The sequence below is a fragment of the Trifolium pratense genome, linkage group LG2 (genome assembly GCF_020283565.1).
Source record: "Trifolium pratense cultivar HEN17-A07 linkage group LG2, ARS_RC_1.1, whole genome shotgun sequence".
NCBI classification, from domain to species: domain Eukaryota; kingdom Viridiplantae; phylum Streptophyta; class Magnoliopsida; order Fabales; family Fabaceae; genus Trifolium; species Trifolium pratense.
Window position 1 is genome coordinate 43580322 of NC_060060.1, and position 27022 is coordinate 43607343.

General features: G+C 33.4%; 4 protein-coding genes and 1 pseudogene across 4 annotated transcripts; 4 read left to right on the forward strand and 1 right to left on the reverse strand.

Moving 5' to 3' along the window:
- Positions 1 to 1324: 1324 nt before the first annotated feature.
- On the forward strand, positions 1325 to 6838 carry LOC123909654 (probable pectinesterase 55). Its single transcript, XM_045960528.1, has 5 exons — positions 1325 to 1636; positions 2086 to 2245; positions 4884 to 5087; positions 5605 to 5831; positions 6396 to 6838. The coding sequence occupies exons 1-5, from the start codon at positions 1404 to 1406 to the stop codon at positions 6556 to 6558; spliced, it is 987 nt and encodes a 328-aa protein (XP_045816484.1). The 5' UTR covers positions 1325 to 1403; the 3' UTR covers positions 6559 to 6838.
- A 1619-nt stretch (positions 6839 to 8457) lies between these two features.
- On the reverse strand, positions 8458 to 14210 carry LOC123904755 (protein unc-13 homolog). Its single transcript, XM_045954380.1, has 5 exons — positions 13269 to 14210; positions 10799 to 11677; positions 10173 to 10631; positions 9735 to 9921; positions 8458 to 9451 (listed from the first exon to the last, which is right to left on the reverse strand). Exons 1-5 carry the CDS (start codon positions 14208 to 14210, stop codon positions 8499 to 8501), a joined length of 3420 nt encoding a protein of 1139 aa, XP_045810336.1. The 3' UTR covers positions 8458 to 8498.
- A 1391-nt stretch (positions 14211 to 15601) lies between these two features.
- On the forward strand, positions 15602 to 18334 carry LOC123909668 (40S ribosomal protein S18-like). Its single transcript, XM_045960542.1, has 4 exons — positions 15602 to 15720; positions 15829 to 15989; positions 16346 to 16534; positions 17921 to 18334. The coding sequence occupies exons 1-4, from the start codon at positions 15718 to 15720 to the stop codon at positions 18024 to 18026; spliced, it is 459 nt and encodes a 152-aa protein (XP_045816498.1). The 5' UTR covers positions 15602 to 15717; the 3' UTR covers positions 18027 to 18334.
- Positions 18335 to 21946: 3612 nt separating this feature from the next.
- Positions 21947 to 23811, forward strand: LOC123910284 (putative pentatricopeptide repeat-containing protein At1g12700, mitochondrial). Its single transcript, XM_045961380.1, has one exon. The coding sequence runs from the start codon at positions 22047 to 22049 to the stop codon at positions 23688 to 23690; it is 1644 nt and encodes a 547-aa protein (XP_045817336.1). The 5' UTR covers positions 21947 to 22046; the 3' UTR covers positions 23691 to 23811.
- Positions 23812 to 24310: 499 nt separating this feature from the next.
- LOC123904756 lies at positions 24311 to 26018 on the forward strand (annotated as a pseudogene).
- The last annotated feature ends 1004 nt before the right edge of the window (positions 26019 to 27022 follow it).

Consider the following 27022-nt stretch of genomic DNA (forward strand, 5'->3'; position numbering starts at 1 on the left):
CTAATTTGTTTTCCCTCCACTTTTATCTTGCAGTCTTTAATTTAAAAAAATACAATTTTTCTTGACTAGGCATCGAACCTGCAACCCTTTATTGCAATACAACATTTCAACCACTATGACAAGTAGACCAATTGTGATTAAAATTATGTCCACAAAGTGTTAAGCACCAGTTATGCTATTACGGAATTTGAATAAAAAATTACATCGGAGCTTCCAAATAACAAGCTGAGACTTAAAGTTGAAGTTTCAGTTATGCTATTAAGGAATTTGAATAAAAACATTAGGATTTTGCAATGAAACAAGACTTACTATTACAAGAATGGAAAAACGTGTTCTTGATGGTTCATGAAGTAATATTGGTGATCAAGTTTTCATATTTAAATTGTCTCTGACATAATCTAACGTAAAAATTCCTTTTAAATTTCAACAGAGTCAATTTATTTATTCGTTTCTTTTACGATGACTATTAATAAGACTTACTATTACAAGAATGGAAAAACGTGTTCTTAATTAGGATTTTGCAATGAAACAAGACTTACTATTTCAGGAAGTAATATTGGTGATCAAGTTTTCATATTTAGATTGTCTCTGACATCATCTAACATAAGAATTCCTTTTAAATTTTAACGGAGTCAATTTATTTATTCGTTTCATATTTACCAACATATACTCGAATTAGTCGATCGTAGAGTCGGATACACTTCTTTGATTTTTTTTTGTTTGATGAACATTTGTACAACAATTGTGCGGAAAATTATGCAAAAATTTAGACTCATTTATTTTATTGAAAAAAATAGAATCCCTTTAAATCTTGAAGTAAATTGAAATCCTAAAAGTCTCTGTTTTAAATCCATTAAAATCCAAATTAACAAATCTTGATTGTAAAAAGTTTTTTAAAAAAGTTTTAAAAGTCAATACAATCCTTCAAAATCTGTTAAAATCTTTCAAAATCTCAATCGAATACACCCCCTAAATACATCAATAATTCAATTCAATGAAGTCAAAGTGTAATCCTAAATTACCAACATATACTTGTTATCTTATGGGATATCATATCATATCACTTAACAATCATTTTGATTCTCCCAAATTGGGACACCATCTAATTGCCCGACCTAATTTTTCAATAGGATCATTGACATATGAATGTCAACACAAGTGGTAAGCCAAGAAATAATTAGTACGACAATTTTGGGTAAAATTTCATTACATTTAATATTCCTTTCTTCTTTCCACTACTAAAAACATTTCCTTTTTTTCAACCTTCTCTCCAAATCAGTAGAAATTTTTTGACTATAAATACACACATTTTTTTGCATATTTCATTTTAAAAAATTCTCTCAACGATTACATTTTGTTCTCTTTGCTTCGTTGTGAAAGTCCAAATTCTAATATTCATCATCATGTTTCGCTTGTTCTTATTTGCTTTTATCATTCCCTTTGTGATGTTGAAATTTGATGAAGCTAATGCTCAACTTTACAAAAAAGTGGGAAATCAAATCTTACCTTATTCGACAATATTTGTCGATCCATCCGGCCGAGACGGGAGTTTCTTAACCATTCAATCTGCCATTGATTCGATACCTTCGCACAATGATCGCTGGATCGCAATTAGAGTGAAGGCTGGCACTTATAGGTAAAATTTAAGTTCTTCTTCATTTTTCATCTTAAAATCTTCAATAACTAGGTACAAATTATATGCACCGAAATCGACCAAAAAATTCGATTGTATATGTCTTTGTTATTTCTAATAACGCCACCCAAGAGACAGGATTAGACCGAGATGGATTTAATGTTGTTACTGCGTTAACAGAGTAATTACTTATAGCCGTCCAATCAAAAGTGAACGGTTGTGATTAAAACTATGAAAAAATAGTTAAATATCGTCGGCCGAGATTGTCTACCACGAAAAAGCAGTACTGTCGACAATCTCGGTCGATCATACTATAAGGACCAAGCAGCCCAAGTTAGTGCTTCATACTTTAAATTTTTTTGTCAAAAAATTAAGTTTAGTTATAAGTATTGAATTTAGCAAGATTTTATTTAATTGAACCATAAAATTGTTATATTTTGTCTTTGTTTCAGAGAAAAAATAGGTATTCCAAGAGAGAAACCTTACATTATATTGAAAGGAGCAGGAAAGAGAAAAACTTTTGTTGAGTGGAATGATCATAGTTCAACCGATCAAAGTCCTACTTTTACATCATTGGCAAATAATACTGTTGTCAGAACCATAAGTTTCAGGGTAAGAAATAATCCATTAATTACTCATGTTTTTCATAGCATCTTTTAAAACTTTTTTTTTTATTCTATATTACATTCAAATTCAAATTTTTTCCATAGTTTTTTTTTTTATAATTATCATTTTCTTTTTTTTTGAGAATTATATTTTCAGAAGTGCTATATAGTACGAATTGCTTGCTAACGAAATTCGACGACCCTGTTGCTTCTTATTTCTCTGTCTCAATTTTATCTATATCTATGCAATATATAAAGAGGATATATGAGTTTTGGTGTAGACTTTTCATAATACCAACAATATCCTTGATTTTTTTAGTAGCAATAAATTTTATTTTTTATATTAAAAAACTCACCATAAGGCACATTTTTTTTAGTAGCAAAAATCTTTTATTAACAATCATTCCGCTAGTTTTAAATAAATTGGAAATCATGGTTTGCATTGCTTTCAATGAGACTAATGAACTTTACTTTTACTTTCATGACCGCTTTCACTGATATATCTTTGAAAAAATGAATCCACCCCTTCCATTGAATCACACCGGTTGATGTACTCCATGTGTACGTCTGTATAATATGACATTTTTAGAAAAATTAAGGTATAGGTACGTCTGTATAATATATTTTCTTAATATAATTATATAAATAAAATTACATTGTTAAACCAAATAATTAAACATAAAAAAAAATCATACTTAAAAAATAATTCAAATTGTTCAAATGAAAACAAAACATCAAAACTAAAAAACAATTTGTTCAAAAAGAGCGGTCTTTACTCTTTAGGTTAAGTTTATCGAGAAAAAGACTAGCAACTTTAAGAATACTGTTCCATTAAATAAATTTCGTTCATCTCCACCAATATCTATATTTTTATTGCTCCTTTATTATATGTCTTACTCTTTTTTTGATAAAAAACCAAAAAAAAAATCCGATTATTTGTGTTTGGCGTACTCCATGTATACCCATGGTGTACCCTGCGTGTACCTTGTGTGAGAAAAAAAAATTAAAATATTGGTACAGTTTCGGTGCATACCATGGTGTACCAGGTAAGTATAAGTACCCATTACCGGTACTCTGAGTATTCATGTTTGATAGCACATGATTAAGGGTGTGTTGTCTTTTTATTCTTTTAATCTCATCTCATCTCATTTTTTCAAAACTAAGAAAGAAGAGTATACACTTGTACCCCAAAAAAAAAAATAGCTACATATATGAAAAGTAGTTTCATACACTTTCGTGAAAATTCGTTGGTAAGAGCTTCGCACCACTTATCATTTCCCTTATATTTTTCCTATTAGCCTTAGACATTGCATTAGTTTTATTTTTTTAGGACATTGCGTTAATTTTAATGTAACTTTGTTTTAAAAAAAAATGTAGCTAACAAATGATTGCGTCAAAAAAAAAAGCTAGCAAATGATCTCTCTGTATTAAAGAAACTCTACGTATTAAAGAGTTAAAGAAAATTAATACGAGAATTGTAGCTGGACATTCTTCGTATTAAAAAATTTTATTATTATATCAAATATAGTGGAGTGATGTCTACAAAAAATAATATGAGAAATAAAAATTAATTGAATCATTTATGAAATTATGTGAAACTTTGTTCCTTTTAAATATCATGTTCCAAATATGGCTTATATATAAAAAGAAATATAATATCATATTCCAAATTAGGATTATGATCTTGAGAAATTCTTAGGTGATTAGTCACCTAACAATTAATGGGTTAGGCACATTAATTAGGATTATGATCATTCTATTTTTAATACGTGGTATATCCCACCAAGAATAAAATGTGAAGGGTGCATTTGTAATTTTGACTAATTGGCATTGTTTCTTTATTTGAAGGAAATTTGACTAAGCTATAAGCTATTGCATTTGGTCTTAGAATGTTTGGGTGATGTTCGTTAGTAACCCAATATAATAATGTGCCTGCCTGTTTAAGAATAATTTCAACCAAAACTATGTGCTTAATTGATTTAGCTAAATAAAGAACAATTTATCAACATAGTGTGGCACAAGTGGTATTTGAGTCCCTTAACTATTTGGTCCTGGATTCGATTCCCGGCCGGTGCATATGGAGAAGCATTTGTTAGGAGAGGTCAACCCCTTAAATGGATCTCAGTTACCTCGAGGGGATTAGTCTCTGCAGTTGCGCGCAGAGGATACCTTTGTTTGGCAAAACATAAAAAATAAAGAACAATTTATTTGTCTACCAAATAAAAACACAACTAATTGTTCGTACGATTTAGTTCAACCGACAATATATTGATATTGTTATATTAAACATTTTAATCTCACTTTGAAGACTATTGGATGGTGATTTTTCGGTGTAAATATCACGGAAGGGTGTCCAGTTTTAAGATCTATCATTTATTAATTTTTTGTTATAATTAGACAAATGCAAAAATATAAAATGAATGAAATAAAAAAGATATATAAAATGAATGGTGTCTAATTATTTTATACCTTAGACTTGGTAACAAATCCACAGTAACTGATATTTCTTTTCTTTTTCTTACAAAATTGTAACTATATATACAGTAGTATTACGAAATTACGAGTCATTTTTGTATTACAAAATTGTTAAAGCAGTTTATATTGTAAGATGGATGTAGTAATAATTTACTTGTAATGTGGAGCAGAATACATACAACGATGATAATAACGGTGTCCATGTAGCTGCTGTAGCTGCAATGGTAAGTGGTGATCAGAGCTATTTTTACAGAGTTGGTTTCTATGGTTATCAAGACACTTTGTGGGACGATAGAGGAAGACATTATTACAAGCTTTGTACCATACAAGGTGCAATTGATTTTATCTTTGGTGAAGGTCAATCTTTCTTCGAGGTAAATAATTTTTCTATTTTATTTTTCCATGATTATATTTCTCCTCGACCAATATTTTTTAAAACATTGAATTTTCGTCTGGATTGCGAAACCTTTATGTATAGAAAAATTCAATCTTTGAAAAACTACATTCATAGACCTAGACGACGCAACATTACTATGCATGGTCCTTTAAACTCTTTTCAGAAGTCTACAAACTCTGATGCCAGAAAGTCAAAAGTGTCATCCTTATGACTCGTATGTTTTGTGATATCATTAAAATACAAAAGTGCATCTTAATACAAAAATTTTAAAAATCCGTGAGTGTTAAACAATGAGGCAATTACTATCATGAATATACTATGTTTTTTTTTACAATGGAACTGATGATCGAACGTATGACCTATAACATACTATCCAAACCTCTCACCATCAGATTAAAGCTAGTGGCTTTGAATGCACTAAAGCTTTATATCTTCTATTCTACACTTGTAGAATCATGTCTTAATGTATAATTTGTTTATTGAATTTTTTGTAGAGGTGCGCCATATCTGTTATTGGTGGTGGTTATATAACAGCACAAGGTAGAGATGATGCAAATGAACCAGGAGGGTTTGTTTTCAAAGATTGTGTTGTGTTTGGAAGTGCAACAACTTATTTGGGAAGGCCTTGGAGAAAATATGCTAGAGTCTTATTTTTTAATTCCAATCTTACCAACATTGTAGAACCTAGTGGTTGGAACACATGGAATTCTGAAGGCAATGAGTAAGTTCCCCCTTATTCTTTAGTGAATCTTTATCATTTTTACTAAAAAATTTTTTTTTATAACAATAAAAAATCTAAAATAAAAATATTATTTTAATGCTAAAAAAAAGTAGGGTCCGCCGTTGAATCAGATCAATATTAGATTACTCTCACATTGATACACGATGTGTTTAGTATGAGACATTCAAATAGAGAAAGGTTCACTTTTAGATAAATAGTACTATGACACATCGTTATATTTAAATAGTTAATCCTCTTTAGACCGAGTTTATATTTCACGACTCTTACTTTGATGTATGTGTATTCAAAATGGAATTAGAAAAAAAAAAAATTTATGAATAAAGTATGTATTTGGACTATAAAATGGCCATGTATCCCAACTATAAAATGGTTCGGATACATTTTTTTTTTTAGTTTATAATGAGCTGGGGATCGAACTCAGGACCAATATGATACTATCCACACCCGTCACCAGTAGACTTATTCAATAATATTCAAAATATAAATAGTACTTTTTTATAAATAAAAAATCTTTCTTTCATCTATTTAAACAAAATTTTGCAGGGAACTAACAACATTTGCAGAGTATGGTAATTTTGGACCTGGTGCTGATACATCCAAGAGAGTGAGTTGGGCTAAGAAATTGGATTTAGCAACTATTGAACAAATGTCAAGTTTGAACTTCGTCAACACACCAGAACAATGGATTGGTACTCAACCATTCTAAAAAACTGATTTGGAAGTGCATATAATCTGTAAAAATATTTGTTGCCCAACAAAATTTTATCTTTCTGAATTTCTTTGTCTAAATTTTTTTATTATTTAAGCAGCCATTAGTAAAGTATTTTTTAGCAAATTCAAGACTTTTTTTGGGTTTTATTAATAAAAATTTAGGATACGGAGATGATACTCCAATCTAAAGTAGACATAACTTGGAGACGCCGTCTATTCATTGCTATGTTATTGTTCATTAAGTTAAGTAATAACAAAAGGAAATTTTTTCCCTATTTTTGTTCATTCCGTATATTTCATGAGGATCTCATATCTCTTTAAAAAGTTGGGCAAAAATCTAAATATTACTCATCAATTTTGGCAAATAATAAACACCATTAATTAACTTATGATCCCATTTTGAGAGAGATTAGGATTGTAACTTTGTTTTCAATTTGCATTTTTTAGGAGTCTCCAAATAATACATTTCTATTCACATTCTCATTAACCTCCACAAAAATTTCTTGCACCATTCTCCAAATACAACATACTATTAGCAGCACTCTCTTTTTTCTTGAATGTTAGCAACAAAGTTGAACATGTGACATAAGCAGTAGATACTTGAATCTTTTAACGTTCGGTTTAAGGTTTGATCACTAGTCGGTGCTATGAAAAAATATTTGTTGGCAGAAATCAACTCTTTAAATAGATCTCAGTCAGTTACTTTGAGAAATCAGTTTCTGCAGTTCCACGCGAATACATTAGTTTACAAAAAAAATAGTTGACTCTCCACCGTTTTTGTTTACAAGATTGGCCTTTTCTTTTTCTTGGTCAGAAGAACTATGATATTACCAAGAGAAATTTCCAAATTTATGACGATTATAACATTCAACTTTATTCTGCGCGTCACCGACACTAAATTGTCGATAGCATCTCCTTTTTTTCCATTCGGCGTTGACTTTTGGCAAACACCAAAACCAATTTTTTTTAGTAGTGACCACTTTTCACTTTGAAATTACCAATAACATGAAAGGCAATTAGTTATTAGTCAATTCAATAAGTTCTTAGTTAGTTATATACTCAACAAGTTGGTTATTCTTCCCACCATTTCATTGTATACAATGCACCAATTCCACTGACACTGTTTCATCATTCTGAATCAATCAATTGAATATATAGAATCAGTTTATATTGTTGGATCAAAACTCCATGCACTATCTTCACTAGCAGATAGGCTCACGATGAGCGCAGCCAGATACGTAGACAATGAGCGCAATAGGCGCAGCAATGCGCGCGCGCACACACAGATTACATGATTTTATATTCTAGAGGATTGAATATTAACTATGTGATAAAATAAGGAAAATTGACAAAGGAAATAAAATAGAGAACAAAACCTGCAATAGAAATAGAGAATTTAGTTTCACCAAAAAATAAATAAATAAATAAATAGAGAATTCAGTTCTCAAAAAGACTGATACTCAATGACCCTTATCACAGTTAATTGGCAAAATAGCCATTTATTTACATTTAATGTCTAACACGCTATATTTTACATTCTACCAATTTTATGTCCAACATCAAAATCACCGCATCTAAAGTTTGAATTCCAGCTGAGAAAGGTGTCCATATTTAGTACTCGCCAGTGTCTTGAATAGGATTACTTTCAGTGGAGGAAACTTAAAGGATAAAAGAAAATTTACAGCCAAAAGTTTTGCTATTTTTACTTTCACCTTAGAACCAATATTAAGCGGGGTTTTAAATACGGTATGCGGCCTCAATCTAGCCTATAACATGATAGTGTTTGATATTTGCCAACACAACGACAATTGAGGCCGCATAAGCTGCAGTTGACTTTGTTTCTCTGAAATATACAAAATTACAATGCAACAACGACTACTATTACCGCGACCACTATTTAAAATCTTGGTATTAAGTAACATGTCTTGTTGTCATCTATCTCCTTTTAGCTATTTGATAAGTCCTTTTTAAGAAATGGTTAGCAACTCTATCATTTCTATAACACAATACCCTCAAAATTGTGTTTGGATCAGTCCTATTCCATTTCCTTGTAGTTGGTGGCATTGGCAATGGTAACTTACCTCCATTGACACCATTTTCACTTGATAAACTATTTAAAATTTCCAACAATTCTTCAGTATTAGTTCCCATTAACCCTATCACACCTTCAACTACTTCACCTTCCTTATCAACCACACTTTCTGCTATCAACTCTTCACCACAACTATAAAATTCTTGCTTCAAAGAATTAAAGTCTTCTTGAATACTCACATGATCTGATTCATTAAACATTCTTGTTGTTCCACCAGCAAGCAAAACCAAAAGAAACGCTTCGTAACATGCCTTCATGATTTCCTTTATTAACAACGGTTGAGCTCGTTCGGTAAGAATTGCTGTCATTAGTTTTATATTATGTTTGAGGATTGTTAAAGCATTGTTGAGTCGAGCATTAGCTACGTCACCGACGTAGAGACTATCGTAGAAGAAAGCATTTGAGTCAAAGAATATGAGACGGTGGGAAGCTACTTCGGAGAGGTGTTGGCAGGCTGCTATGATAGAGTTGGTAACTGTTTCAAAGTATGAACCAGATTTTCCTTTTGTCGAGGCACTGCGATCGGTAGGTACTACTCCTTGGGTGAGCGTGAGCGATTTATCGAGTGATGCAATGTGAGTAAGCATATAGTGTAACGTGTTGAGACGAATGTAGAGGCGTTGTGTTCCTCGGCTAGTGCACGAGTGAGGGTGACTTGATTCATATATTCCATATATGTGTGGATCTTCACAACTGACATTGCAAGGACTAGCAATTTTCCACAGCTTGTGGAATTTTGAATTCCTGTTGCACCTTGTCAGTGCTGGAAGAGTCGGAATGTAGTTCTCTTTCAAACCTGCGAAAATTTATAACAAAGTATACTCAACTCAATATCGTTAAACGAATTTTAAATAAATAGGTTTACATTAGATCAATGAATCTGAAAAACAAAACAAAAAAAGTTGTTACGGAGTTTCTCGTCCAAATCTACAATGTCACGTCATCAAATGCAATTCGACATCATAACTGAAAATGACACGTCATAAAAAATAATCTCCAAATGGAGACTAAAATCCCGTTTCGGTTAAAATAGAAGATAAAAGGTGCGTTTAAGCGTTATATAAATAAAGAGTACTTACCACATGCTGCAATAAACATGGTGTACTCTTTGAAGAGTTTGTGTAATGCATCAGCAAGTTCTTGAACTAAATCCTCAGTTATTGCAATTGGAATTTGAAAGAACTCCTGCACAATTTTCTTGGCCAAATTCATCATCTCCACCACCGATTTCGCAACAGGCTCCGATTTAGACTTCGGATTCCATGTCTGAAATGAAAGTTAAAAACAAAAAACATGTGATCAATTTTTTAAATGCCTATGAAGCACGGACACAGGCACCGGACATGACACATACATTGTCATGTCAACATGGTTAATAATTTGAGAAAATGACATAAAGTGTCAGACACCGACATGTGTCCAACACCAGGACACGCCTAATCTGAGAAATGTCCGTGCTTCATAGCTAAATGTATAATATATTGTGTCCGTGCTTCATCAATAAAGATAAAACTTACTTCACTTTCTTTTGCTTTCTGCAAAAAATCATTCCCTTTTTGATTTGAATCATCTATCCATTTTTTCATTAGGTTCAATAGGGTTGAATCAACTTCAAAAGGAACCATCTCTCTTACTACGGTTTTTCCACCGTCTTCACAATCAGCGGAATCTTCAACAACCATTTGAACCAAAATATCTTCTAGTCTTCTTGCCTTCTTCAGTACTAAAATCAACTCAACTGATATTGTTTTTATCATTTCACTTAGAAACTGATTTAGCACATGTCCATAGCAATTGTTCAGCGTCATTGCTGCAACCCCACCTGCTATCGGGTACCATTTCTTTAATATCGGACTATAATTTTGTCTCTCCTTCGTCGCCAAATCTTCAGTCTGTTGAGCTAATTCAAGCATAACTTCACTTATATCTTTCTTTGTTTCAGATTCAGTTGATTTGCCATTTTCAGATTCTATCATCTACAATCATCAAAAAATAATAAAGACATAATTAACCACATATTTGAACTGCGTTAACAATCTAAATTGTTATCGAATTTCAATGTCAAAATATTGTTTCTCAAAATCAAATATATGCATTCTTTTAACATGTCAATATGTAGGATTGGTTTTTATATATCACTTACCATTTCAAATGCATTTTTCAACGACGAACGAATATAATCATTGACGCGATCCTCAGAGGAATCTGCTAGAGTTTTACCTCCTTTCACTTGCCATTCTCCATCAGATATTGTATCATTTTCCAAAACGTTTGATGCCAACAACACCACAGGAAGAAGGTTCTCAATTTGTTTAATAGATTCTCCCTGGAAATAATGATGGTAGTTAAGCATCCTCTTATCGGCCCAACCCTGCAATGAACCGAGTACCGATGTCAACATCTTAACATAAAAAGAATCTTTTTCTTTCTTAGCATCATTCGCCACTTCATTCAACATAGCATGTGAGGCAATAATAAGGTCCGGTTCTCGCTGTCCGGTAGCTACAAATTGTTGAAACAGCACCCATGTGAACAACAAATTGTGAATTTGCCTATTGATTGCGAGTGTCGACCATGTTTTCTTCATTAGCTCGAGCAACTCGTCAACTTCGTCAAGGACTAATGTTTCATCCTCGAGATCGAAAATGGATTGAAGAAGGGAAATGTAGAGGTGAACATTGACAGGAAATCCATTAGCCCAATGGCAGATATTGGTCGGAGCACCGTTCGGACTTCTCATCGATAAGGACACAACAGAATTGCTAAAGGTTCTCATTGTTTCTGAGTTTTTGCTTGTGTCTATTGGTTTGAGTTCGCCACTACGGATTATTTCCTTGAGATTCTTGGCGAATGTGTTGGTCTTTTCTACTGGAATTGAAGGGTGTAGGAGCAGCCCTGCTTCGAGGATCTTGAGCTGACGCTTTTGCCACAAATGGTACTCGTGAGGGTTACTGAATTCCGATGGTTTGAGGTGTCGAAGGAGTTCCAAAGGGAGGATGATAGTTTCTGCTTGCCGACCGAGCTGCAAATCCACATCTTTCGAAATTAGACCAAAATCATTAAGCTTTAATTTGTATTAAGAATGTACACATTTTATGCAGGTGTTTAAACAAAAGTTTCGCAATCTGAGTCTTGCAACCGATTGAGGATATGCATCGGACACATTTGACCTACGTTTCGCTATAATATCAAGAATCGTGACATGATCGCAATCACAGCCATGATTTTAAACTTTGATTTGATTTTATGTAACAGATACCTTATATATGTCAATAGATTTATTTCCATTTTAAGAATCCACAATATATTAAAATAGTGGTCACTGAATACTTGATTAAAGAATATATCTACATGTTGTTAGAATCTTCCAAGTCATGATCAGAAAACACAAATTGCAAAGAATTTCTCAAAGGTTTTTCATACAGCATATAATATCTAATCTAATCATTTAAGCATTCAATGCAAATACTTGGTTTCTAAGATCTATATATATTGTTGAAACAATGTTATTCAAAGTGCAAATTAGCCAAGCGTCCCTTACTTTAAATATCAAGCACGAAAACTCTTCGGATTAGGTGTATCATGGTGTCGGACACTCGTTCGTGTTCAACACCGACACGACACCAACATACATCATTTACAATTAATTATGTTATTTCTCAAATTATTATTAGCATCAACGTGTCAATATCTGTGTCATGTCTGATGCCCAGTTTATAATTTATAGCATATTACTGTATCAAAGATTAGTCAACAAGAAATTCTAAATTCACGATTGTACCAAAGACCATTGTGCAAAACAACAAAACCACACCCATATATTTATATATAAAGGCCCAAAACAAACATTGAGGACTACACCTAGAAATAAATTAAACAAAGCATCATCAAACACTTATAATTTCAAGCACATAGAAATGGCTAAAAGTTTCTTCTTACGTATTGTCAACAAAACTAGTTTCATTAACAAGAAAGGAAAAATATTTGAAAATAATCCTTTTTATGTTACTACTGAGAAAGGTTTTAAATTGCGGTATGTATCCCCAATTATGGCCGCAGTCTTCTTGGTTCAGTAGCCTCCGCAACCGCATCACACTGTAATTGCGGGGTGATTTTCATTCACGTGTACCCGCATCATTACACATCAGGAGCCTCATCAGATGATTTCGGTCGTATTCGTTCAAATTTTCTCATTAAAAAAAAATAAAATTTATGAACCTCAAATCATAATTTGCGTCAAATCTAATAAAAAAAAATCTTTTAAAAATCTTTCAACCATGTATTTTAATTACATTTGAATCCGTGTTGATGGAATAAATTAAAACTCTCCAATGGTGACCAAGTAAATTGTTTACTTACATAGTGGGGTCATTTTTATAGTTTGTGAAATTTAAAAATAATTTCGCACTGCAACAACGATAACCGTTACCGCAATTTAACTTAAAATCATGATATTGAGTTTAATTTTCATGCACGACCGCTAGTACATCATAACCTATGTATGAATGTATATATATATGATTTTAGAAATATATATTTAAGATAAAAGTCAAATATTTTTAATGATTATATGATTGATTGATAGCTTAAATTTTTTTATAATAATTACTTACTTGACCAACAAGGGTCCTCATGAGAGTTTTCCTCAACCGGCTATCACTTTGTTCCGTAACCCCCATCTGCAGCCTCATAACTTCCGCCATAGTCATTACCCGTCTCGGCACAACGCGAGCCGACCTCGGACTACCATCAGCCACAGGTGACGAAGGCGTAGACAACGACGTTGTCCAAGTGCCTCTCGACACCATTCTTTGAGACAAAGAAGTTTTCAAAATCTTCAACCCAAGAGCCCTTTTCACCCTACTAGTTTGCGAAGGAGTCCCCGGAGTTGGAGTCGTCCCTCCGGCGCCTCCATTTTCGTGTTTTGAAATAAATGTCAATGCACTCCGGCCACCAAAACCGGGGGAAGATCGACAAGATGCAAAGAAGATCTCATAGGCTGTTTCTCTTATATCATCATCATCAAGATCAATATGATTAAACGGCCATATAAGACAATTATTATCGTCATTGTCTTTGTTTCGAATATCGAGTCTACGTTTGATGAGATGATGGTTGAGATTAATTGAAGATGAAGATGTTGAAGGAAGAAGAGTATGATCTATTGATTCATTACGCGGCGAAACGGGGAAAGTAAATGGATTTGGACATGATTCACGTCGTGAATGGTATTGAGGTGGAGGTTGTTCAGATTGAGATGAAGGTGATGGAAAAGAAGGGAAAGGACCCGGGTATGATTCGCGGCGAGCATGATTGGTGGTTTTTGGAGGAGAGATTGGTGGGAATGATGATGGTAATGAGTCACGACGGTTATGGCGGCCTTTGGTGGGGGAAGGAGGAGAAGGAGAACGTGGTGGTGAGGAAATGGAGAGGAAAGGAGATGATTCATGGCGGGTGTGGTGGTTGTGTTGATGGTGGTTGAAGGCAGGAGGGAGGGAAATGGTGGGAGGAAGGGGGCCAGGGGAGGAGTTTTGACGGCGGCTGTATAGACCCATGAGGGGAGGAGGGACAAAAGTTTTTGCATGAAATAATGCAATGGGAGGTGTTGTGTTATGGTAATTGATCAAGAGTTTTTTTTGTTTTCATTGTTAAGATGGTGATGGAAAAAGTAAAAGGAAAAAACAATGAAATGAAAAATAATGAAATGAAAGTGAAGGGAAGGAAGATTTTTCTTTTTTTGAATGGATGAAAAAGGGGAGAGGATGGAAATCCCAATGTTTTGTTGTTGGTTATTTGTGGGTTAATGAATGTTTCTCCTTGTTTAAGAGAGATTAAGAAATTAAGGAAACAATTTCCTATAGTTACATAATTACACCGTAACACAATGTAATTGATATTGGCAGTTCGATAAAAAATTAACGGATGAGATCATTCTTATTGAAAAAACATGATTTTTAATTTAAACGTCTGATTTCAGATTGACGGTCGAAATCGAAAACAATATAAAATTGTGAATTTTTATTACAGCAGTCAATCTTAATCCAGAAATTAATATTAGTGATTGATGGTGATCGAGTAGGCTTAGCACTATTATGTGTTTTTTTATATAAATAATAATAATAATAATAATAATAATAATAATAATAATAATAATAATAATAATAATAATAATAATAATAATAATAATAATAATAATAATAATAATAAATAAAGGGAAATGTTTGATGTACACGTCATCCACTTTATCGAGTCTCTTAATTTATTTAATATTTAATTTTTTGTTGGATCATTCATACAAAAAGTCTAAATAGGTAGGTGTTAAATAAGATATTTGGATTTCACACAACGTAGGTATTGCTATTAGCTGTTCGATTTAGATCAATGATTGAGATTGTTTAACTATGTTATAATTAATGTTTGGTTAAAAAAAAACTATGTTATAATTAATGTGTAATTTGAATTGTTTGATCTCAATCAACAACTATGATTGAATTTAGTGTGAAATTACGCGTAGTTGATTCAAGTCCTGAAATAAGGTGTATACAAACTATAGGGGGTTCATTTGTAAAGGTTAAGATGTCAATTGCATTTGTAAGTGGAGATCTATGTGGGGATTGCACATGTTAAATAGAGTTGTTTTATTTTTTGGTCAAGTAGCGTAGTAGCCAGACATTTCATAAATATAAGTGAAGTATTTGAGGTTCGAACCCCAACTCTTACGTATATAATGCGTTATCCCCGTAAACTTATGAAATAATTAGACAAAGATTTAAAATACACCACATTCACTACATTTTTGGTTCAAATGAAAAATATGTTAAGATTAACTCCGCAAAATAGTAAAAATACGACCAAAATTTTATTTAATTATTTTGTCTTAGGGTGATTGATTACCAAAAAATAAAATATAAACCTAAAATATCTTAAGGGCAAATTTGTCATTTCAAATTGCAATCTTACTCAAACGAAAACCCAAATAATAAGTAGAGACTGACGAGCCTCAACATACAGCGAGCATAAGCAAAGGGTTAGATCTCCGGCGCCAATCTTCTTCAACACAAGATGGTACCATTTTCACTTTTCTTCCTTAATTTTCTCTGCTTAATTTTCAATCAGCTTATACGATTTTGATTTTGATTTTGATTTTGATCTTTGTTTTGTGTGAATTTGTAGTCTTTAGTAGCAAACGAAGAGTTTCAACACATTCTTCGTGTGTTGAACACTAACGTTGATGGAAAACAGAGGATTATGTTTGCTCTTACCTCAATCAAAGGTATTGGTAGACGATTCGCTAACATTTGCTGCAAAAAAGCTGATGTTGATATGAACAAGAGGTTAGGCTTCATGAACCCTTCAACTTTTACCTATGATTTTTATTTTTGTTAATGTTTTTTCATATGTTAGGAATTAGGAATCTGATACTTTCTCATTTTACTGCAATGGGTTTTAAAATTTGTCTAGTTTAGTGATTATTTATACTGCAATGGGTTTTAAAATATGTCAAGTTTAATTAGCTTAGTGATTTTTATTGTTTTGTTTTTCAGACTTGGGTTTTTCTGTGTTTAGAATTTGTGTTTTAATGAAATTAGTAATTTTTTCTTCTAAATTTCATTCTTTATTCAGAAATTGTTTTTAAATTTTTTCAAGTTTTTTAATTAATTTAGTGATTATTTTTTGTTTTGTTATGCAGAGCTGGTGAATTGACTGCTGCTGAGTTGGAGAACATTATGACTGTTGTTGCCAACCCTAGGCAATTCAAGGTCCCAGATTGGTTTTTGAATAGAAAGAAGGATTATAAGGATGGTAAGTATTCTCAGGTTGTGTCCAACGCACTCGACATGAAGTTGAGAGATGATTTGGAGCGTTTGAAGAAAATCAGGTGATTATTTGTATATTTTTGCTGAATTGCTGTTGTTTTCTATAGAGTTTTGCATGTTCCTCGTGTTTGTGCTTAATTTTAGTGGTTACTCATTAGTAATGAATTGCTTTTATTTTGTTAAAAATACAAACCTGTGCTTACAAAGCCTAGTTGACAGCTAGTGATCTTCCCCTAAAATATAAATTGCATATATGATATGTCATGTTTGGTGAATTATTGATGTCAAAAAAATTTATGATGAATTATACAATCAGTTGTCCATTTTGATTTAAATTTTGATTTTGTTACTCGCCTTCACACCCTCATTGGAAAACATTTTCTTATTACGTGTTTACATCTTTGGAAAAGCTTTTATTGTTGTTGCTATAACTTGTTTCTGTCCTTATCATGTGATAATAACCAACACTCTGCTTGCCTAAATTGTCGATCTATTGATAAATTAACACGAGGAATGGTACTGAGACACAAAAACGAATACCGGACACTACACTTACACAGTGACATCATTTGAAAAAGTGAATAAACTGGAAAGAAGATAGAAGACTATACAACTGAGGATTCCTAAAAAATAAGAAACAGTTTTTAGCTTTTCTTCTCAATTTTGTTGTATAGGACAACATGCTGGACAGTAAAAGTCAACATAAGACTAATCTCATTGTTGCAGTGATGAAAATGCAATCCTGGATGAATGGTAATATTAGATGAGATAGGTCATAGGATTATGAATGATAGCATTAGATTAATTTTAGGATTATGAATGAAAATATGGTTAAATCTTGATTTCGGCGGCTGGTTTGGTTATGTGTGGAGGTCTATAGATTCAAAATTTAGGAGGCTGTAGATGAAACAAAAGGCAGTCCAATCACTAGAAGAAGAGGAATATCAAAGAAAAACCATTGGGAAAACTATTAAAAAATATTTAGAGGCCAATCTCATATTGCTATAGACATGATCCTTGATAGAAAACCATAGTATTTATTGACCCATGTAGTGAATCCAAGCTTATGCACTTGTATTAAAAAAACCATTGGAAAAACTATTAAAAAATATTTAGAGGCCAATCTCATATTGCTATAGACATGATCCTTGATAGAAAACCATAGTATTTATTGACCCATGTAGTGAATCCAAGCTTATGCACTTGTATTTTCTGGTGCATTTGCATTGGGTTGTCAAATTTCCTGCATCATTATCAGTTTAAATCATATCCAGCCATTCTTCAGTTGTTCGGTAGTTGGTTTTTGAAATTGTCAGTTGACAGCATGACTGACCGTCTGACTCTTGTTTTTATCCCTTTTTGGGGATATGCTCCTGTCATTGTGATTTCACTTAAGTATATCTGTTTATAGATGTTAATATTTCAATTTGGCGTTCATAATTATGCAGAAACCACCGTGGTTTGAGGCACTACTGGGGTCTTCGCGTTCGTGGTCAGCATACTAAGACTACTGGTCGCAGGGGAAAGACTGTTGGTGTCTCCAAGAAGCGTTGAAGTGTTTCTGGTTTTGCTTGCAGAAGAGATATTATCAGGGAACAAATTTTAAAATTGCGTTTAGACATGTTGGCCATAATTTATGTTTTTTAATTTCTGTTGCAAAATTTTGTTGTTTGCATGACCTTGTGCCTCAGTTACAATGTTGGTTTTGTAAGTTGCAGAGTCATTAAATAGGATATTTGAAATTATCTATGTGCTTTATATTTAGGGAGTATTTGAGAGGAGATAATTGGAGTTTATTGTATTCAGATGCACTTATATCTTTAGGACATTTTTGAGTTGAATTATTTGAGTTTATCTATTGATATAAATTTTGTGACACTCTTCGGAAAAACTTAGGAATAAAAGAGCTTACGACAATTTTCAACATATTTTCATATGTTCTCCAATATAACATACGAAAATAGCTCATTGGATATATAAAAACAAGGCTTAATTAGTAAAATTGTCCCTTAAAGACATTTTTGGTTTCATATTCGTACCTTAAAGAAAAAAAATGTCTGAATAGGTCACTTAAAGAAAAAAAGGTCCGAATAGGTCCTTTAGAGATATATCTGTTAATCAGTTTGGTCTTATTCGAATCTTTTTTTATGGACCAAACTGATTAACGGAGATGTCTTTAAGGGACCTATTAAGACTTTTTTTTCTTTAATGGACCTATTCGGACCTTTTTTTCTTTAAGGGACCAATCTGAAACCAAAAATGTTTTTAAGGGATCATTTTACTAATTAAGGGAGAGATTGATAAGTATAAAGCAAGATTGGTGGCTTATCAGAGCTATACTAGCATTTGCAGCAAATAACAGATGGAAAATTTATCAGCTTAATGTCAAAAGTGCCTTCTTACATGGTGAGTTGACTAAAAACATTTATGTGAATCAGTCATTAGGGTACATCGGCAAAAATAAAACCATGGTCTATAGATTGAAAAAGGCTTTGTATGGTTTGAAGCAAGCTCCAAGAGTTGGAGCTTGGTACGGCAAAATAGAATCATACTTTACTACAAAAAAGTTTGAAAAGTGTCCATATGAACACACTTTGTGAAATATGGTGAGAAAAATGAGATTCTAGTGGTGAGTCTGTATGTAGATGATTTGATCTATACTGGAAATAATCAAAGATTGATGGTTGAATTCAAATCATCTATGAAGAAGAAGTTTGCAATGACTGATCTTCAAAAAATAAGATATATCCTAGGAGTTGAAATTAATCAAAGTGACAATGGAATTTTCATGACACAACAAAAGTATGCAACTGAGATATTGGCTAGATTTTGTATGGAACATTGTAATCGAGTTAGTAGCCATATAGTTCCTGGATGCAAGCTAGTTAAAAATGAAAATGAAAGGGGTACAGATGCAACACTTTACAAGCAAATGGTAGAATGTTTGATGTATTTGCTGGCTACAAGACCCGACTTGGCATATTCAATTTGTCTTGTTGCAAGATTTATGGACAGACCTACTGATATGCATGTTATTGCAGTGAAAAGAATCGTGAGTTACTTAAAAGGTACATTAGGCTTTGGTGTTATGTACAAGTCAAATTCAAAAATTGTTTTATGCCTTAAGGGTTGGTGTGACTCTGATTATGCTGGGGACTTAGATGACAGAAAAAGTACAACAGGATTTGTGTTCATGTTGGGATGTGGTGCTATTTCTTGGTCATCAAAGAAGCAACCAATAGTAACTCTATCAACTACTGAAGTTGAGTATGTATCACCAGCTGCTTGTGCTTGCCAAGGAATATGGTTGGAGAATGTATTGAGCTACTTGAAGATGAAGCAATCAGACTGTATCATGATCTACTATGACAACAGTTTCTCAATTAAGCTTTCAAAGAATCCCATCATGCATGGTAGATCAAAACATATTGATGTGAGATTTCATTTCCTTAGAGACCTCACTAAGGATGAATCAATTGAACTGGTACATTGCAGGAATGAAGACCAGTTAGCTGACCTGCTAACTAAGCCTCTAAAGTTGGAATCATTTTACAAATTAAGGAGTGCTTAGGAATGTGTGATGTTAGTAGTTTTGTATGTTAAATTGAATACTTGTTTCTGTGTTCAATTTAAGGGAGTGTATGTTAGGCCTTTGTTATTAACTTCATATTATTGTAACCAAGCCAAGCCTGGCCTGCTTGCCTGCAGAAAGTGCGCGCACGCTGCAAGTTGCGTTGCCTTGCCCTGCAGCTTGGTAAGCTTGACTGGCTTACTTGTGTTGCAAGCCTTTGTACTATTGCCTATAAAAGACACTCTTATGAATGAATAAACTAGTTGATTACCTTCTAATAACCAACATTTCAAAGTTAGAAAAAAAAAATTATTAAGTTCATCATAATAAAAGTACTATTAAAAAGCTCTTGACCGGAAAAAAAAAAAAAATTATTAAGCTTTTCCTCAAACTATCCTTACAATTTTATCAAGCTTTTCCTCAAACCATCCTCCATTTGATGCTGCTTTATTACTCATGAAATTCAATTCATCAAGAGCCGTATATAAATCCCTAAGTATCTTATCTTTAGTCGCCACACGGTATTTGTGTTCCGATTGTCGATATTTAAAGCGATTCAACATAGACTGATCTAGATTATCTCTTTTAAACTGTTACAAAATAAAATAATTTTTTATTAAATGTCGAACTTTCTTCTCATATTCAAATTTATCATGGATGAAATTAGAAAGACAAACTATATAGTATATATAGTACGAAAATGCTACTAAGCACGACAAAAGTAGTCGTGCAAGTCGAACGACATGACGTGACCCCCTTATTAAATTATGTTTAATGTAAACATCACCGTTTCTCGGTTCTCTCTTCAATCTTTCTCTATTCTCAAACTTCAGCCTTCTTTCTCTTTAGGCCGTCATGTTTTTTTTTTTACACTAAAAAAATTCAATTTTGTCCTTGATAAAAAATTTGGTTCGCAGAAACCGAAATTTTTTCTAATTCAAATTCTGAAAAATTTCGGTTAATAGAAACCGAATTTTTTTCAAAGCAAAAAAACAAAAATCGGTTAACGGAATCCGAAGTTTTTATTAAAAGGCAAAAAAAGAAATTCCAAGGGGAAAATGAAACACGGGCCCTAAAGATAAGCCAAAACTTTTGCCCTTGATAAAAAATTTGGTTTGCAGAAACCGAAATTATTTCTAGTTCAAATTCTGAAAAATTTTGGTTAATAAAAACCGAATTTTTTTCAAAGAAAAAAAATCTGTTAAGAGAAACCGAAATTTTTATTAAAAGGAAAAAAAGGAAATTCCAATGAGGGAAAATGAATCACAGGCCCTAAAGATAAGCCAACACTTTCTTCCTCTGTTGATCAGAATGAAGATGGCTGGTCCGTTGAGCAAATCGTCCACTGGAGGGGGGTTTGTACCTGCAGGTGCTCCGATGCTTAAGTCAGCAAAGAGTACAAGAGATACTAGAAGAGAGAGAAAGTAGAGAATAGAATGATTCAGAATACCTGGCTCTCCTGTCTATGAGAGCTTATATAGTTGCCCCCGGCGCTGGGCCAAAGGTTGGTCTATTGGGCTGGATAACCGCCCCAATAGACTCAACTGCCAAGATAGTCCCTATATCGTAGGGGAGGCGGTTATTCGCCTCTATCTTGTTGGAGTCGTTCCACTATTCGCGGGTAATGGATAAGCTCCTTGACGAAGGCGTGGTTGAATGGATCAACGTGCGTGGATAGATGAGCACGTGTTTAACGTGCTGCCTATCCGTTATGTCGAGGAGGACACGTCATTGGCTGACGTGTCGGGGAAGTCTCCCCTTATTGGGCTGTGCCCCAAATATCGTGCAAAAAGTGATTGGGCGAGCTTTTGGCCCAGTCCAGAACACCATTAACCTTTTTCAGTTATTTTATTTTTAGTTTTATTTATTTATTTTCAGTTTATATATTTGTATAGTTGATTTAATCTTATTATCCAAAACTGAGTGGCAGTTGCAGCATCATAAAAGTGAATCACTAATACCACAATCGCAACAATTTTCATTCTTCAATCTCAACCATTAAAATGTCATTTTCAGTGTTAAGTAACGGTGCTGCTGCTGCTATCACTCTTTCTCCTTCCAACAATTTCAATTGTCGCCGATTTTACTCTCAAGCTCATTCCAATTCCCAAATACATCAAAATCTTGTTAATGTTGATTCTTCATTCAATCGAATGCTCAATATCAACCCTACCCCACCCATCGTCAAATTCAATAAGATGTTAACTTCCCTTGTTAAAAACAAGCAGTTTGACACTGCTATTTCCCTCTCTAATCAAATGGAGCTCAATGGAATTCAACCTAACTTTGTTACTTTGAACATCTTACTCAATTGTTTCTGCCGCATTGGTCAACTCAATTTTGCATTTTCTGTATTGGCAAAAATTCTCAAGCTAGGCTATCAGCCTAATACAATAACAATGGCTACACTTATGAAAGGCATGTGTCTTAGTGGTCAGATTATTAAAGCTTTGGATTTTCATGACGATGTTATATCAAAGGGATTTCAGCTTGATCAAATTAGTTATGGAATCTTGATTAATGGCTTATGTAAAAAAGGAGAAACAACAGCTGCCCTACAGTTGGTTAGAAAGATTGAAGCGTTAATGATTAAACCAAACGTGGTAATGTACAACACAGTCATTCATAGTCTTTGCAAGGATAAACTCGTGAGTGATGCCTTTCATTTATATTCTGAAATGATTGTCAATAATATTTATCCTGATGTTGTCACTTGCAATACTTTAATATATGGCCTTTGTATTGTGGGTCAATTCAAAGAAGCTCTTGGTTTGTTAAATGAAATGTTGTTGAAAAACATCAGCCCGAATGTTGTTACTTTTAATATACTGATTGATGGTTTATCTAAGGAAGGAGAGGTCAGAAAAGCTAAAAATGTCTTGGCTATTATGATAAAACAAGGTGTGAAACCAGATGTTGTTACTTATAATTCTTTAATGGACGGGTATTTTTTGGTTAAAGAAGTGAACAAGGCCACATATGTATTCAATACATTTGCTCAAACGGAAGTGAAACCAGATGTTGTTAGCTACAATGTCATGATTAATGGTTTATACAAGAATAAAATGGTGGATGAAGCCATGGATCTCTTCAAAGAAATGCATTTAAAAAACATAGCTCCTAATACTAGAACATACAATTCACTTATTGATGGGCTTTGCAAATCGGGGAGAATCTCTGATGCTTGGGATCTTGTTGATGAGATGCATGATAGAGGCCTACATGCTAATGTGTTCACTTACAATTCTATATTGGATGCTTTGAGCAAAAGCCATCAGATTGACAAAACAATTGAATTATTTGTGAAGATCAATGACCAAGGAATTCAGCTAGATATGTATACTTACACTATACTTGTCGATGCACTATGCAAAAATGGAAGACTGAAGGATGCACTAGAGATTTTTGAGGATATTTTGATTAAAGGCTACCGTTTTGATGTGACGATGTATACTGTTATGATTGATGGGCTTTGTAAAGAGGGCTTGCTTGATGAAGCATTGTCCTTAATGTCAAAAATGGAAGATAATGGTTGCACCCCTAACGGCATAACTTACACAACTCTTATTCATTCTTTGTCCAAAAATGGAAAGAATGAGAAGGCGGTGAAACTTCATCGTGAAATGATTGCTAGAGGTCTTTTATAAGAATAAAACGACCATGTAATTTTTATTTCTTTTCATATTTATAAAAGATGGTTGGTAGAATTGGTTCACTATTACATTTGTTTTAATTTTAATTAAAAGTTATACTTTGGTAGTTTCATTATGATATTTTCTTCCAAATTTTGTGTGAATCTGCATCATATTTTTCAAGGATATTTTCCATTCACTGTCATTGTTGAGTTCAATTTATATTTAATAGAATCACTGTCATTGTTGGATGTTGCATCATATTTTTCATTCACTGTCATTGTTAGAGTTCAATTTATATTTAATAGAATAAATGAAACGAAAGATGTTGCATCTTTAGAGATCATGATCCGAGGAGGCATGTTGTAAGTATTACTGATAGGTCTAGCAGGCTGCAATGCACCTTTAGCTAGTTGCGAGGTATTCAGTTCATTTTTTATCTCGCAACTTTAGGATTTGCATTTAAACTTCAACTGCCGGAGCAAGCTTGCATACACCAGTTTTTCATTTTCCCGATCGAAAAGGGTAGCAGGACATAAATGAAGTTATTGATAATAAGCTTCTCTTTTTTCTTTTTCAAAGGTCTTAATGTCTTGTGTCTTTTAGATTATAAGCATCTTTTTCAAAGGTTTTAAATGTCTTGGTCATTGTTTAGACAACAAGTTTGGTCATTGTTTGGACCAAACAGGGAAGAGCGTGCGGAGCTTGTTAAAATTGGAAAGAATATTGTGAGGAAATGTAAGGGTTCGCCTCTTGCCGCCAAAGCACTAGGAAGCCTTCTGCGCTTTAAAACTGATGAACACCAATGGGATTCTATAGAAAAAGTGAGATTTGGAAGTTATATGATGATGCTACCAAGTTTGCTTTAACACTGAGCTTCTACAATCTAAAATTATCGTTGAGGCCATGCTTCACTTTTTGTGCCATATTTCCTAAAGATTTTGTAATGGTGAAGGAAGATCTAATTCATCTTTGGATGGCCAATGGATTTATTTCATCCAGAGGAAATTTAGAGGTGGAGCATGTTGGCAATGATGTGTGGAATGAACTATACCAAAGATCATTTTTTGAAGAAGTCAAAACTCATGGAAAAGGTAACGTTACATTCAAAATGCATGATATATTCCATGATATTGCTAGCTCCATTATGGGAGAACAATGCTTGGCTTTAGAAACTGCTAGCTTGACTCATTTGTCAAAAAGAGTTCATCATATTAAGTGTCTTAATGTTGATGTACAATTCAAAAACAACTTGATTTTGTTCAAAAGAGTTGAATCCTTGCGGACCGTTCTTAATGTTTATCCGCCTAAATCAAATTTAAGTGTGTTTCCATCAATCACTCCTCTCCGAGTATTAAGTTCAAACTGTACTCAACTCTCAGCCTTAAAGAATTTTATCCATTTGAGGTACTTGGAACTTTATGATAGCACCATTGAAACCCTGCCTGAGTCTATTTGTAGCCTAAGAAAATTACAAACACTAAAACTTGATCATTGTTCCAGGCTTATTAGTCTTCCCAAGCAATTGACACAACTACAAGATCTCAGACATCTCATAATTAGATGGTGTCGCGCATTAAGAGCAACGCCTTTTAATATTGGGGGGTTAACTCATTTGAGAACATTAAGCACTTTCATTGTTGGTTCGAAGGCTAGGTTTGGTTTAGCAGAGCTACATAACTTACAACTAGGAGGCAAGCTACACATCAAATGCCTTGAGAATGTGTCGAATGAAAGGGATGCTAGAGAAGCTAATTTAATTGGTAAGAAGGAACTAAGTCACTTATACTTGTCATGGGGTGGTGATGCTAATTCACAAGGTAGTGGTACTGGTGCTGAGAAAGTCCTTGAACCTCGCAAAGGTCTCAAATATTTTGGAATGGAGGGTTATAAGGGAGTAAAAATTCCAAATTGGATGAGAAATACTTCTATTTTGGAAGGCCTAGTTGATGTTATACTTTACAAATGCATAAATTGTGACCAACTTCCTGCACTTGGTAAGTTACCATGTTTAACAAATCTTTATGTGTCTGGAATGAGAGATGTGATGTGAAGTACATTGATGATGACTTGTATGAAGGTGTGACCAAGAAGGCTTTTCCGTCATTAAAGAAAATGACGTTACTTGATTTACCAAATTTAGAGAGGGTGTTAAAAGCTGAAGGAGTAGAGATGCTATCACAACTTTCAGACTTGACCATACAGGGGATCTCTAAGCTTGCATTTCCAGCCCTTCCATCTAGTTGGAAAATTGAAGATTCTAATAATGATGGTGCATCTTTCCTGAGGGGAATTGCAGGTAGTATGCATAATCTCAAAAAACTTTACATTGAAAACTTTTAACCTCATTACCAGGTAGAAATCGAATGGTGTCCCGAATTAACCTCATTACCAGCAAGCTTTGAAAGACTCATAAACTTGCATAAATTACGCATTCGGGGATGTCCTATGGTGGTGAACCGATCAATGCAAGAAAGAAACAGGGGAAGATTGGCATAAGATAGCTCATGTACCAAAAACGATATGTACAAAGATAAGATAAAGTGACAAACCAAAAATAAGTTTTTTTTTTTTTTTTTGACTAAATAAAAGATATTCATTCATTCAAATTGATAAGAGTACATCGATGCAATACAAATCAAAATCGCTAAAAACAAAAAGGATGAATCTGCGAACAAACTCACAGCATCCGTGTTAATAGCATCAAACGACATATTGCAAAAGCCTACATATTTGACTATATTGAAGTTTCCGGAACATTCATGTCGCCGGATCTGTAGCGTTGATGGTACAAAAGTCATTGATTGGATCTGCACTGGATCAACCGTAATCTTCAAACCTGAAACAAATGAACACCGCACAAAGACGGGACAACAATACTCCGCACTAAGACGGGACAACAATACTCCGCACTAAGACGTGACAACAATACTGAAAATCAAAACAAAGGATAAAATCGCAAAGATGAAAACAAAACTATAAAACTTAAACTATGTGAAAATCACTTATTTGTATTAAAAAGCAAGAAGAAAAAAATGTAAAGGGGTGATTTTAGGCCAAAAATTGACCTAAAACCACCCCTCTATGGGTGAGAGAAGAAGAAGAAAATCAAAAAGAGTTTTAGGGCCGGCGGTGGTTCTTAAACCAAAAATAAGTTAACAATTTAAATAACACATTTATTTATTTAGACTTAAAGATAAACAAAGATAAAGATATATTATAAGGGTCCGTTTGGTGCGCAGGATAACATAGTGACAGGATAAGATATAAAACAGAATAAGGATAGGATAAGATAACAGCAGGATAACAGTTATACCCAGTTATCATATCCTATGTTTGGTGCACAC

Coding starts and splice junctions, on each gene's coding strand:
- LOC123909654 (XM_045960528.1), top strand. CDS start 1,404: ATGTTTCGCTTGTTCTTATTTGCTTTTATCATTCCCTTTGTGATGTTG. Junction 1,637..2,085: donor GTGAAGGCTGGCACTTATAG/GTAAAATTTAAG, acceptor TCTTTGTTTCAG/AGAAAAAATAGGTATTCCAA. Junction 5,088..5,604: donor AAGGTCAATCTTTCTTCGAG/GTAAATAATTTT, acceptor AATTTTTTGTAG/AGGTGCGCCATATCTGTTAT.
- LOC123904755 (XM_045954380.1), bottom strand. CDS start 14,210: ATGGGTCTATACAGCCGCCGTCAAAACTCCTCCCCTGGCCCCCTTCCT. Junction 10,632..10,798: donor TGAAAAATGCATTTGAAATG/GTAAGTGATATA, acceptor TGATGATTGTAG/ATGATAGAATCTGAAAATGG. Junction 9,922..10,172: donor AGAAAGCAAAAGAAAGTGAA/GTAAGTTTTATC, acceptor CTTTCATTTCAG/ACATGGAATCCGAAGTCTAA.
- LOC123909668 (XM_045960542.1), top strand. Junction 15,990..16,345: donor GATGTTGATATGAACAAGAG/GTTAGGCTTCAT, acceptor TTTGTTATGCAG/AGCTGGTGAATTGACTGCTG. Junction 16,535..17,920: donor GAGCGTTTGAAGAAAATCAG/GTGATTATTTGT, acceptor ATAATTATGCAG/AAACCACCGTGGTTTGAGGC.
- LOC123910284 (XM_045961380.1), top strand. CDS start 22,047: ATGTCATTTTCAGTGTTAAGTAACGGTGCTGCTGCTGCTATCACTCTT.